The 15,133-nt window shown below is 37.8% G+C and overlaps 1 protein-coding gene across 1 annotated transcript in view; it reads left to right on the top strand.

The window, feature by feature from the left end:
* lrp1ab (low density lipoprotein receptor-related protein 1Ab) overlaps window positions 1-15,133 on the top strand; it is a 126,047-nt gene that overhangs the window by 95,581 nt on the left and 15,333 nt on the right. The window contains exons 44-69 of the mRNA XM_016522513.1: window positions 205-409; window positions 609-798; window positions 1,483-1,608; window positions 1,708-1,836; window positions 1,942-2,061; window positions 2,208-2,321; window positions 3,832-3,981; window positions 4,093-4,215; window positions 4,900-5,016; window positions 5,769-5,897; window positions 6,088-6,213; window positions 6,333-6,473; window positions 6,990-7,177; window positions 7,299-7,482; window positions 7,674-7,759; window positions 7,879-7,998; window positions 8,102-8,289; window positions 8,801-9,006; window positions 10,471-10,659; window positions 10,755-10,903; window positions 11,482-11,575; window positions 11,664-11,780; window positions 11,867-11,986; window positions 12,105-12,227; window positions 12,619-12,744; window positions 13,179-13,295. Of these exons, the coding sequence (XP_016377999.1) occupies window positions 205-409; window positions 609-798; window positions 1,483-1,608; window positions 1,708-1,836; window positions 1,942-2,061; window positions 2,208-2,321; window positions 3,832-3,981; window positions 4,093-4,215; window positions 4,900-5,016; window positions 5,769-5,897; window positions 6,088-6,213; window positions 6,333-6,473; window positions 6,990-7,177; window positions 7,299-7,482; window positions 7,674-7,759; window positions 7,879-7,998; window positions 8,102-8,289; window positions 8,801-9,006; window positions 10,471-10,659; window positions 10,755-10,903; window positions 11,482-11,575; window positions 11,664-11,780; window positions 11,867-11,986; window positions 12,105-12,227; window positions 12,619-12,744; window positions 13,179-13,295 (3,677 nt within the window). The remainder of the gene's footprint in view (window positions 1-204; window positions 410-608; window positions 799-1,482; window positions 1,609-1,707; window positions 1,837-1,941; window positions 2,062-2,207; window positions 2,322-3,831; window positions 3,982-4,092; window positions 4,216-4,899; window positions 5,017-5,768; window positions 5,898-6,087; window positions 6,214-6,332; window positions 6,474-6,989; window positions 7,178-7,298; window positions 7,483-7,673; window positions 7,760-7,878; window positions 7,999-8,101; window positions 8,290-8,800; window positions 9,007-10,470; window positions 10,660-10,754; window positions 10,904-11,481; window positions 11,576-11,663; window positions 11,781-11,866; window positions 11,987-12,104; window positions 12,228-12,618; window positions 12,745-13,178; window positions 13,296-15,133) is intronic.

Here is a 15,133-nt window from a genome sequence, read left to right as displayed (position 1 = left end):
AGCTTTGACTGCCAAAGTGATGTTCACATAGTAAATTATATTTATTTTTGTAATGATTTATTTTTTGCAATAATTTTATGTTTTTATTTATTTAATAATGTATAATTATTGAATACTTTGATAATATATTTATTTAATAATATAATATTACTTTGCCCTGTTGCCTACAAAAAGAAAAAATCAATTGTGTGCTCTTTCCTTCAGCTTGATGTTCTGGACTAACTGGAATGAACAGGCTCCAAGTATCATGCGAGCGTCTCTTTCTGGAGCAAACATCCTGGTGATCATTGGCAGTAATATCCGCACCCCGAACGGCCTGGCCATCGACCACCGTGCTGAGAAAATCTATTTCTCCGATGCCACATTTGACAAGATTGAGCGCTGCGAGTATGATGGCAGCCGACGCTTTGTGAGTTCCTCTCTATTTATGTCTTATTTTTTTATGTTTGTTCATGGGAAAGTGAGAGTTCTTGACTTTTACTTGGTAGATCATGACTCTAACAACACAAAGTTCATGATCTTGATTCTTAGAGAACACACGCTACTGACATTGTACACCTTGAAATTGTTTGCAAATGTGAACGAATGTAAATTGTACCTGTGGTCAGGTGGTCCTGAAGAACGAGCCAGTGCATCCTTTCGGTTTGGCTGTGTACGGTGACTATATATTCTGGACAGACTGGGTGCGCAGGGCTGTGCTCAGAGCTAATAAATACGGCACAGATATGAAAGTCCTACGTGCCGACATTCCTCAACAGCCAATGGGCATCGTTGCTGTGGCCAAAGACACCAATAGCTGTAAGTTTTGTACTGAAGACTTACTTATCCATGTGTTATAAGAAATGAGTTATGTTTTAAATCTTGTTTAAGCATGGCAATATCAGAAATATATCTTATTTGCACAGAGTTATTATAGCTAACTAAATCTAAATCCACAAAAATTGCATTACTTAAATGTTAACTAAAATAAAATATAAAAACTTAAATATATTTTATTTCAGCTAGTTGACAAGACAACAATTCTCATTTTCATTTATTTATCCTGATGTACTAAAATAACTACAACTAAAACTGAAATAAAAATAATAAAAAAAACGATGTAACAACAAAAACTAATAAAAAATATTAAAAAATACCAAAACTTTAACTGAAATTAAAATGACAACAGAAAATACAAAAATTAAATCTAATTCAAAGTATTAACTATAATAGTATACTAAAATAACACCGCCCTGAAATAGCTTAAAAGAGTGATTGATTATTTACTTATTTATTATTTATTTAGGTATTTATTTATTTATTCAACCTCATAGCACACATAATTGCAACCAAGAAGTCAATAAAATATTATTAAATTACAGTTGACAATAATTAATACAATCTTCATATAAATGCACTGTTATAACGATACATAGTAAAAAAAATAGTAACATTTACTTAAAAATATTTTTAAGTAATTTTTAATAATGTCTGTGTCTGCAGGTGAGTTTTCTCCATGTCTCACAAATAATGGAGGCTGTCAGGACCTGTGTCTGCTCACGTCAGAAGGACGAGTCAACTGCAGCTGCCGTGGAGAACGCAAACTACTGGGAGACAACACCTGTGTTGGTGAGAGAGCTAGTGTCTAAAAGCCTGCTCTGAATATGCTCTATTAGCTTCCTCTAAAAAGTGCAGCTTAATATGAAAGCATATCTCTCTGTCTCCCAGCGGAGAACACAACTTGTAACAGCGTGGATGAGTTTGAGTGTGGAAACGGCGACTGTATCGACTACAGACTGACTTGTGACAGTCTCGGCCACTGCAAGGACAAGTCTGATGAGAAGCAGTCCTACTGCGGTAAGCATGACACTGCTTTGTAGTTTTCAGAAGCATTTCCTAATCTGTACCCTGTTTAGAATCTGCTTGATATTTGAAGTGTTACATTTTAACTCTTGTTTGCAGCGAACCGTATGTGTAAGAAGGGCTACCGGCGCTGCATTAACGGACGCTGTATCAAACACAGCTCCTGGTGTGACGGCACTGATGACTGTGGAGACGGTTCAGATGAGCTGCCGTGCAACAGTAAGTAGGGTGTGATTGTCTGAAAGGAATGGAGAGCTTAAGGGAAAGGAGAAATACAAACCTGAAATATTGTTTTTTTGTGTGGTTGGAAAAAAAAAAGTGCAGCCGTAATAGTTCCTCACTGTCACCATCTCTGTTTACTTCAGTGACTCTGTGCAGCGCTGCTGAGTTCCAGTGCAAAGACGGTTCCTGCATCAATAACTCTAGTCGCTGTAATCAGGTGGTGGAGTGTGAGGACGCCAGTGATGAGATCAACTGCAGTAAGTATTAACCTAAAAATATCTGGTCTGGGAACCAAACCAAAAGGTTGTAGGTTCAAACCCCATTAGATTCAAAGCTGTCTCTCAGATGTAGCTTGTCATGAGCTCTCTAGTATTTAATGATGACAGTGATGATCTGGGGTTTTTATATTAAATTAAAATATTCTTTTTCATTTTAAATAATTGTATAATTAATTAATAACCTACAAGACCAAAAAATAAAAAAATAGCACCCTGTGCTTTCATCATAGCCAGTGTCGGAAACTACCTTTTTTTATTAAGTGGAAATATTTGCTCACTGGAACCGGTATTATTCAGGGGCATTTTTAATAATAATAATAACAATAATAATAATAAAAACTACTACTAGAAGCATTTTATTATATTATTATGTTTATGTATTATATTTTTTATTGTATATATTATAACATTTTCTTATTATATATTTATTTTTAAAGGGGTGGTTCAGTGGTTGTTTTCTAGGCTTGACTGTGTTTATGGGGTGCAGTCTAACATGTGTTAATGCTTCATTTTTTAAAAAACACATTATTTTTCACATAATTTACCTTTATTCCACACCGCTCTATATACAGTTTTATCCTGATTAAAGCTTTAATACAGTACGGCAACTGCACGCGGGTCCATGTTTAATGCTTCTCATAGCTATGTGAAAATAAGTGTATAATTGTAACAGTTCATTGCTGGAACTGAGCTCAATGAGAGAGAGAGAGATGCAGAGTGTGTGCAGAGCAGGGCGACGCGAGGAACAGTATTAAGAACCGCTGCTTTAGAACATTGATTTTGAATCTTGTGAATCCATTAGAATCGTTAGAAGACAGAATCGCGATTCATATATGAATAGATTTTTACGTGCACCTCTAGTTTTCTCTTCCTCTTCTCTAAAGCAGCGCAGCATGGCCTCGCCCCCTTTGCTGCTTGTTCCCGAGGGCGGGGTTTATCTGGGTTTGTGACATCACGAACCCAGAAAGTAACTCGTTGTAGTCCCTACCAGCCGTTTTTGTAGACATTAAACTGCCAGAATTTTAAAAGACGATATCTCCGTTTGCATTGAACTTTCAGCTTCGTAACTTTGCAGATATTGTTTATGCTCAAACAGCAACATTACACACTAACTAACGTTAAAAAAGTGAAATCGCAATGAACCACCCCTTTAATAAAAAAAATTTTCCACAATGTTGTGCATGTGTTAATATCTTTTTAATACATAGTGTGATGTTATTTATGTATGTTGGTGTTTTAGTGTTGAAACGCTGAAAAATTGGTGAGAACCAGTGGGACTATGTTCGCATACGTACATAAACCAACAATTAAAAAAATTGCACTCTACTGATTCATCTCTCGTGTAGCCAAAATGACCCATGCCTACACAATTCAGCAGGTTCCTTTTGAGTTTCATTCTAAAGCAAAATCTATGCTAAGTGTAACTTTGGGGACACATCATTACATATTCTCTGGAACAGATATAATCTTTAGGTACATTCTTTTTCAGGCCCCACTGACTGCTCCAGTTACTATCTGCTTGGAGTGAAGGGCGTGACCTTCGCGAGGTGTGAGTTCACTACACTCTGCTACGCCCCCTCCTGGCGCTGTGATGGCTCCAATGACTGTGGAGACTTCTCAGATGAAAGAAATTGTCCAGGTCAGATTCTTCACACATCAGCATGCACTAACACATCCCCTCATTCTCCCAGCAAATAAAATATGTGTGACATTACATAATGAAATTGACCTTTCACTTTCTTTCCCACAGAGAAAATGAAGCATAATTGTCCGGTGAACTTCTTTGCGTGTCCGAGCGGCCGCTGTATTCCCATGAGCTGGACCTGTGACAAAGAGAACGACTGTGAGAATGGAGCAGATGAGTCTCACTGTGGTTAGTGAATGTCTCATGTTTAATTTACATTTTTATGCCATATCTGTTTTAATTTTGTCTTAATACTTAACTTTTGGTGTACTTATTGTTCTGAAGATACAAAAAACAATTGTATTGTGTTCTTTTTAATTAAAACCAGTGACAGCAATTAATCTTTTTATACAAGGAAATATTTGCCCCCTGGAATTTTCAGGGCCATTTTTGCCTTCATGAACACACTTTTTTCCATGTTGTTGTTGTTGTTGTTAATAATAATAATAATAATAATAATGCTGCTGCTTAAATTTGTATTAACATCCCTGGAATTAATTTTCAGGGACATTTTTGTCTTCATGTAAACATTTCTTTAATAATAATAATAATAATTTATTTTTTATTTATTTTATTTATACTTATTTATTATTATTTAATACCTTAATACTTATCCATGTTTATTATAAAAAAATATTATATAGTAGATGAAAAACTGAAATAGAAATGTAGTAAAAATGTACTACTACAACCGATTAGAATACAATAGAATTCATTATATCACTACCTCTATAAAACAGAGGTATTTTAAGGATCTGGGGCATTTTTGATAAGTCTGGTTAATTTCTGACCCTGACCACAGCTACACCTGATAATTAAGTTTATCATATTTAGATTAATTGACAGTGAGTTTGTTTACTCTTGCTTTCTCAGATAAGTTATGTGCATCAAATCAGTTTGAGTGTGAGAACCATCGCTGTATCTCCAAATCCTGGCTGTGTGACGGCGCTGATGACTGTGGAGATGGTACTGATGAGGACAGCAAATGCAGTGAGTCACACTATAACTTACATCAACAAACAGAGCTCTGACCTCTGCAAGTGAACCCATATTTAATGCGCTCTGGGTCATACTTTTACCTTTGTTCATGGTTTTTGAGGATGTCATGCAATCTGTCCATGTTGGCATCTGTTTAATTTGGCGAGTTACCAACGGAAGAATTTGTGCCACTGTTGAGTTTGTTTGGACACACCACATTTGATGTCAACAAAACGATAGAAGTGTTTTTTGCCTCTTTTAAAGGCTTTTTAGCTGAGCTCACTATGCATGATTATATGGTTGGTTGCATTTTATTATTTGCATTAAGCATTGTTTTTATCCTCATATCTGAGACCTTGTAATTTCAAAACAGCTGAAAACTATGCTATTTAAAGGGATTGTTCACCCAATTACTCACCCGCAAGTTGTTCCAAACCTGTATGAGTTTTTTTTTTCTTCTGTTGAGCACAAATGAAGAGATTTTGAAGAATGTTGGTATCCAAGCAGTTGATGGTAGCCATTGACTTCCATAGTATACTATGGCAGTGTTTCCCAACCGGGGTGCCGCGGCATACCAAAGGGTGCCGCGACTAAAAAAAGGTTGGGAAACACTGTACTATGGAACTCAGTGGCTACCATCAACTGTTTGGTTGCCAACATTTAATTTTTGTCTGTATATTAACCATAATGAATCTCAATTTCAATCTAGTTAAGGTTGGATGATGGAATGTATAAGTAACCCTGAGTTTATGTATCTCTTTCAGAGACAAAGACTTGCAGTCCAGAGGCCTTCCAGTGTCCTGGCTCTCACATGTGTATTTCTCAGCGCTGGAAGTGTGACGGGGATAAGGACTGTCCTGATGGAGCAGATGAGGGCATTAAGGCTGGTTGTGGTGAGTTGCAAGAGGAATTGATTATTTTGTGCCATGAAACTCTACCTATATTGTTCTAGTCACAAAATCCTTGGAAGAAACTATTGCAAATTTAATGGTTTTTTTGTGCCTAGTTTCTTGATATTTATTTAATCACTCTCTTTATTTCTTACTATTTATTTCTATTTTTCTCTTTATTCATTCTCTCAAGTGTTCAATAAGACCTGCGATGACTCAGATGAGTTTCAATGTCAGAATTATCAGTGTATTCCCAAAAACTTCATGTGTGATCATGACATTGACTGCCGCGATGGCTCTGATGAATCGCCAGAGTGTGGTAAGCATGTGGTGTCCATTTTAGTGCATCTTATAGTGTTCTTTTTTATTATTAGTCACCCAGACCAACGCAGTGAATCATATAGTGAGTCAGATGTTGTGTTCCCTTTCATAATGTAGAATATCCCACGTGCGAGCCGAATGATTTCCGCTGTGCTAATGGCCAGTGCCTGAAGCAGAAGAACTGGGAGTGTGATGGAGAGTTTGACTGTAGAGACCAATCAGATGAAGCTCCCAAAAACCCACTTTGCACAGACTCAGGTGAGTATAGTAACCTTGAAGGGCAAGGTGAAAAAAAAACTCTTCTAAAGTTTGTTACCACATTATTATTATTATTTCTTCTGGTTGTTACAAAAAAAAAGTAATATATTTTTTGTAATTTAAAGTAATTAAAAAAAAATTTGTGGAAGTGTGCCAGGTGTGTAATGTAGTGTGTTAAAGGAGCTTCACTGCTTCATTAGAGGAACAACTTCCTGTGGCAGTATTAGTTCTGGATCGCTGACTGGGTTGGAGTGACTTTATGAATATTTGGTTATTGATGGCCTCTTACAACAATGATTGGACTTTTTAAAATCTATTACACTAAGTTGAAGTTCCTTTGTGTTCCATGTAAATGCAAAAATTATGGTACATAAATATGGTATTTTTCTCTACTTCTGTATTTATCAGAATGTCATAATATTACCAAATAATGTCCATTACAGTCAGATTCGTCACTGATATTCTTTGGACCCAGAACAAAAATGTTATAGGTTGTTGTTTTGTTTTTATCCATAGAGAGGCGCTGTAATGACACTGCCTTCCTGTGCACCAATGGCAAGTGTATGAACGAGACATTGCTGTGTGACGGTCAGAATGACTGTGGCGATGGCTCTGACGAGAGTAACTGCTTCATAAATGAATGCCTCAACAGTAAGCTGAGCGGCTGCTCACAGCTCTGTGAAGATCTCAAGATCGGCTTCAAGGTTTCTATATATATATATATATATATATATATATCCTTATTTACACGTCATACTTATGCAAGTTAATTAGTTGGACATATAACAGTGAATATTTGACATGCCCCTTGCCCGGCCCCTGCAGTGCCGGTGTCGTCCAGGTTTCCGTCTGAAGCAAGATGGAAAGACGTGTGTGGATGTGGACGAGTGCACCACCACGTACCCCTGCGCTCAGCGCTGTATCAACACGCACGGTAGCTTCCACTGCCTCTGTGTCGATGGCTTTGTGCCACGTCCCGACGACCCCACCAGCTGCAAATCCACATCTGGTGAGCCCTCACCCCTTGTTCTGTTATGTTCTAGGTTTATTACCTATGGGAGTGTGTTTCTTTCTCAGAGTAAAAAGTATACAATACAGAATGTAATAAAAAACTGGCATTGCTAGTTAAAATGTTTAAAGTTGTTTAGTAATTTCTGTTTCAAAGTCTGCTTTACTTTAAGAGCGTTGCTTACATTTCAGATGAGGAACCTTTCCTCATCTTTGCTAACCGCTACTATCTGCGAAAACTCAACTTGGATGGATCTAACTACACTTTGATTAAACAGGTGAGGTGGCTGTTAGCCTAAAAGGCCAAAGATATCATTTGTAGGCTATTGTAATTTTCTAATGTTGCTAATTGTCTAACTGTTACTATTTTGTGTGTTGATTTTGTATGTGTTAACAGGGGCTCAATAACGCAGTGGCTCTGGACTATCATTACGCGGAGCAGATGATCTACTGGACTGACGTGACTACACAAGGCAGCATGATCCGTCGCATGAACATCAATGGCAGTAACGTGCAGGTCTGTGTAGTTCTTTAAGATGATTCTACCACTGACATAATTCATTACCTATGTCGTCTTGTTCTGATTGGCTGGTTGGCATGTTTGATTGGCTGTTGGATAGGTGCTGCACAGAACCTCTCTGAGTAACCCTGATGGTCTGGCTGTGGACTGGGTTGGGGGAAACTTGTACTGGTGTGATAAGGGCAGAGACACAATTGAGGTGTCCAAGCTGAATGGAGCTTACAGAAGTGTGCTGGTCAACAGCGGCTTGCGAGAGCCCAGAGCCGTGGCTGTGGATGTGAGGAATGGGTGAGAGTCTAAACTCAGTTCCCTAACAGTTCCTGATCTTACATCATGTATTATATAAGCCAGCTAAGCCAGTCTGATTATCCCAATAAATTGCTAGTTTATTTTCTAGGGCTGTGAGTCTATTAAAATTGTGATCAAATTACATGATATCCTGAGTAACTAATCAAATGAATTGAAATGAATTGCATATCAGTATTTTCCTAGAAAATCCTTCAAAAGAAGATAATTTATTGAGTCAGATGAGTGAATAATAATTGAAATTGCATTGCAAATTTAGCATTTTTTTACAAAAAATATATATAATTTAAGTTAAATAATTTAAAGAAAATATATAATTAATTGTAAATAAATTAATGTTCTAAATGTAAATAAAATATTTATATAAAATAGCCTAGTATTTTCTCTTAATGGATCTATGTAAATATGTTGTTGCTGTTTTTGTTTTTTAAATAATTAATTAACACTTGACACATTATGAGCTTGTTTGACTTTGGTGGTTTATTATTTCCAGGTATCTGTATTGGTCAGACTGGGGTGACGTGCCACATATTGGCCGCATCGGCATGGATGGCACAGATCGCCACATCATCATTCAAGATAAGATCACATGGCCTAATGGCTTGACGCTAGATTTTATTAATGACCGCATTTACTGGGCAGACGCTCGTGAAGACTACATTGCTTTTGCCAGCCTGGATGGATCCAACAGACACATTGGTGAGTGCAAACACACACACACACATACACACACACACATACTGCTTATGAGGACATTTTTCTTCAGGCAATTAGTTTAGACAAAGAAGTGACCCAGCCTTCATGTCGCCAATAAATGACATCATAGACGCTCCATATACATATTACAGTCGATCTGTTGTTTTTGAGACTGGTATGTGCTACAGACAAGCAGTGAGGAGGAGGTTTATTTCCATATGAATTCCTCATATTCAGAAAGCTTACACAAGAACATGCTAGCTCTGTCCCAGATTGAAAGGGTTCGACTTTGAAACCATACAATTTATTTGTGCTGCTAAAGTCAGGAGATGCCAGGAAATCAATATTATCTTATAAACATAATGTAGTTTGATTCACACAAACTTCTACCACCATCAAGCAAGTAGACATGTTTTTTGGCCATTTGTAATTGTCAAAAATGCCAAATATTGGCAAATAGCAAGTTGAAAGATCCAGATTGTGCTTGATAAGTGAGAGCAGGATTAGAAAACTGTGTGTGTGTGTGTGTGTGTGTGTGTTTGAGAATTTGGGGGGATGGTGTGTGAACGTGTGTTTATTTGGGTTTAGGGGTATGTGTGTGTGTTTATGGGGCATGGTATGAGATTGCATCACTGCTTCTCAAGTGGTTTTGCTTCAGGACTCATATCTCACATTGGACATCAAGTGGAATCTCTGAAGCACATTAAACGGCAGAAATAATCCATCAAAACACCTGTCACTTCACAACACATGAAACATTATGCTTATGAGCTTGTTTGAAGCATTTAATAAAGTGCAATATATATTTTTTCCCTATAACTTGTTCTGTAGCCTCTGCGATTTAAAAAAAAAAGAAAAGAAAAAAAAATACTACTAAAATATACATTACTACTGTAAAATGATATTACCAATGGAGGTTCTGCTCTTGGCAGCCAATAATTCACCGTACAAAACGCATTGTGATTGGCACAAACCATGTTTATTTTCCCTTCAAGTGAACCCGTATAAAAGATAGGAGAGGCATTTTGTCCTCCTTTTTTTTTTTTTTAATTTTATTTTATTATTTTTTTTTTAAGATAATATTTAGGCTTTACAATTAAATAAATGTATCTAATCAAAAATTAGAAGTGTTGGCAATTAACTGAAAGAAAATGTTTAATTTGAAGTACTGAAGTACTAAAATTAATACTTTTCTTGTCCTGAAAATAGCTTTCGATGCTGAAAGTTTTAAAATCAGTTATTAAAATATTGGTCAATATGTTTGGTCTGTCACTTGTTCTTCATCTGTATGAAGTTCTTTTCTGCTATGCAATCAAGGCCATGATGATGAAAAACATTATATTAACCAATGATACTATAAATTTTATGATCCATTCAAATCTGAAGGATAAAATCAAGTTTCACCCTTATTTCAATATTCTGTTTGTTGCTTTATTAAATGTGAGTCTTGTGTTCTTTTCCCCATAGTGCTGAATCATGACATCCCTCACATCTTTGCCATGACTCTGTTTGAGGAGTACATCTACTGGACCGACTGGGAGACCAAGTCCATTAACAGAGCTCACAAAACCCTGGGCACCAACAATACCGTGTTGATTAGCACCCTGCACAGACCCATGGACTTACACATCTATCATCCTTCCAGACAACTTGAGGGTGAGAAGATACACACGTGCTGTTAATGGAAATGTTCCTGCAGTGTTTGATGTGGTTTCTAAGTGTTTTCCCCTCTGATGCTCTTGTGACTGCAGAGTCAGGTCACCCGTGTCAGGTGGATAATGGTGGCTGCAGTAACCTGTGTTTGCTCTCACCTGGAGGAGGCTACAAGTGTGCCTGTCCCACCAACTTCTATCTGGCTGCTGATGGAAAACAGTGCCTGTCCAACTGTACTGCCAGCCAGGTGTGTGTGTTAGTTTGACATAAATAAGTAAACCTTTCCCCCAAAATTCAGAATGCCTCTGCACATTTTACTTGCAATATTCATTATTCTCAATGATGGTTCTTATTAGAGTCTCATTAAAATGGTACTGAAAGTGCTAACACATTAACTACAAAAGTATTATGAGATTTATCACAAGTATTTCAACATAATGTCAGTGTAACAAAAAACTATTTAAAAATATGTTTGTTAATTGAAAATAAAACTGAAAAATAAACATTAAATGGAAAAAATAACTAAAAATAAGTTACATTTGAAAATAAGTTTATTTTGAAGTACTAGTATTACTAATATTATTTATTTGTATTTATAAATATTTATAATATAAATCTAGAAAATGTATTTTTGCATGTTGGTAATGAGAAGTAGAGTTGAATTGAAATGAAAATGTCACCATGCAAAAAAAAATCTTAATTGTCATAACGTTTTTTTTTTTTTTTTTGGGAGTTAAATATGACCTGGACATGTTTTTGTCAGAAATGGCACTCAGCTAATTGTCTGTGCTTCTCTGCTTCTCTTTTGTTTCTCTCTGACTGTAGTTTGTTTGCAAGAATGATAAGTGCATTCCCTTCTGGTGGAAGTGTGATACTGAGGATGACTGTGGAGATCGCTCAGATGAACCTGCCGATTGCCGTGAGTATCAGGGCTTTAACTGTGAGTGACACCATGGACATCCTCAAACATATATAACATTCTCATACTCTCTGTTCTTGGGTTTTAGCTGAGTTTAAATGCAGGCCAGGCCAGTTCCAGTGCGGCACAGGTCTCTGCACCAACCCGGCTTACATCTGTGATGGAGACAACGACTGCCAGGACAACTCCGATGAAGCCAACTGTGGTATGATGTCCAATCAATTGTGTAGAACTGAAATAATCATCTTTAGGACATTTGCTTAATGATTACTCATTTTTGTCCTTGTTCAGACATACATGTTTGCCTGCCCAGTCAGTTTAAGTGCTCACATCCTAGTCGCTGTATCCCTGGAATCTTGCGTTGTAATGGTCAGAACAACTGCGGCCAGGGAGAAGATGAGAAGGACTGTCGTAAGTCTAGTCCTATATCTCCCATTAATTGAAAAATTGAATGTTTTGATGTCTACACTATGCATGAGGCTGTTTTCTGATGAGCTGATTGGCTGAATGTCATTATGATGTCTTGTAGCTGAGGTGACCTGTGCTCCTAACCAGTTCCAGTGTGCCATCACCAAACGCTGCATACCGCGAGTCTGGGTGTGCGATAGAGACTACGACTGCGTGGATGAATCCGACGAACCGGCCAACTGCAGTAAGAAAATAAAAACAAACAACACATGACTTCTAAAGCCACTTTTTATTAATTTGGTGACAAATATTGATATTACCAATGTGCTATTTTGACTGCTTTAATTAGACTGCTTTGCTTGTTTTTATCAGCAGACAAACTGCTGTACTGCTGAAAATGTCATCATAGGATTTTATTCAGAAATTTCTCAAAATTATATATTTAATGTAGTGTTTTTATCTCAAGTTCACTTTCTTTATGTATATAAATGATTTGTCCTGTTTGTCTCTCACTTATATGTATCTGCTTATAATGTCTGTTAATAGTTTATTTACCTGTTTTTACTGATTTTATCTATAAATAAAATTAATGATTGACTGACGGTCCTAATTAAAGATGTTTGTGTTTTCTACAGCTCAGATGAAATGCGGTGTGGACGAGTTCCGCTGTAAGGACTCAGGCCGCTGTATCCCGTCCCGTTGGACATGTGACGGAGAGGACGATTGTGGAGACGGCTCAGATGAGCCCAAAGAGGAATGCGGTACGACAGCCTTAATTTAAAAAAAAAAGTGACGTGACATGTGGCCAAGTATGGTGACCCATACTCGGAATTAGTGCTCTGCATTTATCCCATCCAAAGTGCACACACACAGCAGTGAACACACACACACCGTGAACACACACCCGGAGCAGTGGGCAGCCATTTATGCTGCGGCGCCCGGGGAGCAGTTGGGGGTTCGGTGCCTTGCTCAAGGGCACCTCAGTCGTGGTATTGAAGGTGGGAGAGAGCGCTGTACATTCACTCCCCCCACCTACAATTCCTGCCGGTACGAGACTCGAACCCACAACCTTTGGGTTATGAGTCCGACTTTCTAACCATTAGGCCACGACTTGTATTTTCTGTATACAAGTGATTCATTTTATTCACTTTTTTTTTTTCGATATAAGTGATTAATTTTTTTTATCTTGAGGTAGATGAGAGAACATGTGAGCCGTACCAATTCCGCTGTAAGAACAACCGCTGCGTGCCGGGCCGCTGGCAGTGTGACTATGACAATGACTGTGGCGATAACTCAGATGAGGAGAAGTGTGGTATGTATCTTTACTGACAGGGACCTTAATGTTCCTGCTTCCCCTTTGCACACCTGAGACTGCATGTATGCTCACAGCCAGTTATAGGACTGAGTCTAGTGGTTTATTATTATTTGTGACCATCACATGTGTCTGTGGGAGGCGTTGTGGGTATTTTGTCCTATGTCATGGCTCACTCACGTTGCTCACTTATGCATCTCACTTCATGTGTCTCTATTCTTCATTTCACACTGACCCATTGGCTTGACTCAGAGGTAGGTCTCTGCTCCCTCCAAACCACCTATTCCTGGCTCTCTTTCCTTCTCCTCTCTTCCCGTCTCCCCATGATTCCATTTGTGTTTGTGACAGAAGTGACAATTGCAGCTTCTGCCCCCTAGTGGAGAAATGGTAGAGTTAATTTTCCTCCTCCAAACTGAACAGTGAAACTTCTAGCAGTGAACATTTCTGTTTATAAGCTCAGATCTTGAAACTTGAATAAAGTTTGATTTGGGTTTGTATTGTCTTTACTGTGGTTTTGTTGTCTTAAAAATCTCAGCCTGAAATGAACACACACACCGTTTTTGTTTTATCCAGCTGTATTTACTCAGTGCAACTTACAACATCCAAGTGAAAGATATAACACCAACATGTCAGGAAAAAAACAAAAACAGAATCACTGAGTTGGAAAAAGGATCACCCCCCTCCTAAAAATGACTTTTAAACTCAATCAGGTGTAGCTAATCACCTTCTTTCAACTTGTGATCAGCTGTGGTCATTTTGATTAGCTCAGCATGAAAAGAGCTTTCCTGGAGCAAGACACTGTCAAATGATCTCCGGGATAAAGTTGTGGACAGGCACAAGTCAGGAGATGGATACAAAAAAAAGGCTTTATCCATGCCTAGAAGCACAGTGAAATCTATTATTAAGAAGTGGATGATATTTGGTACAACACAGACCCTCCCTGGATCAGGACGTCACTCCAATCTGGATGAAAGAGCCAGGAGGAAACTGGTCAGAGAAGCTACCAAGAGACCTACAGCAATTTTTGAAGCAGTACACGGGGCAAAATACCATCAAATTTTTGAGGAAAATCTGCTGCCCTCTGCCAGAAAGTTGTCAATGTTAAGAAGGTTTACTTTCCAACATGGCAATGACCCAAAGCACACAGCAAAACAGAGCACACAGTGGTTGAAGGCGAAAAAGGGGAACCCCATTGACAATCTGTGGAATGGTTTGAAGACTGCAGTCCACAAACAGTCACCATCAAATTTAACTGAGCTTGAGCAGTTCTGCAGAGAATAGTGGGCAAATATTGAAAAATAAGTCTAGTTGTACAAAGTTAGTAGAGACAACATATCCCAACAGACTAAAGGCTGTAATTAAAGCAAAAGGTGGTTCAACAAAATACTGACACAAGGGGGTGATCATTTTTCCAACTTAGTGATTTTTTTTTTTCTGACATGTTATATCTTTCACTTGGATGTTACAAGTTGCACTGAGTAAATACAGCTGGATAAAACAAAAACTGTGTTTGTCTTCATTTCAGGCTGAAAAGCAACAAAATTTGATTATTTTAAAGGGGGGTTATTCTTTTCGTTCCCACTTTATATTAAGTGGCCTTAACTACTATGCACTTACATCAAAAAATAAGTACAATGTACTTACTGTGTTCATATTATATTGCAAATCACTTTTGCTGCTATTGAGGTGGGATATGGGTAAGGTTAGGGACAGGTTTGGTGGTATGGGTAGATTTGAGGGTGGGTTAAAGGGGTCATATGATGCGATTTCATTTTTTCCTTTCTCTTTGGAGTGTTACAAGCTGATTGTGCATAGATAAGATCCCTGAAGTTGCAAAG

This window comes from Sinocyclocheilus rhinocerous, unplaced genomic scaffold (genome assembly GCF_001515625.1).
Source record: "Sinocyclocheilus rhinocerous isolate Xijiao unplaced genomic scaffold, SAMN03320098_v1.1 scaffold148, whole genome shotgun sequence".
Taxonomy (NCBI): Eukaryota; Metazoa; Chordata; class Actinopteri; order Cypriniformes; family Cyprinidae; genus Sinocyclocheilus; species Sinocyclocheilus rhinocerous.
Note: the sequence above shows the minus strand (reverse complement) of the source record. Positions and strands in the feature narration are given on the sequence as shown.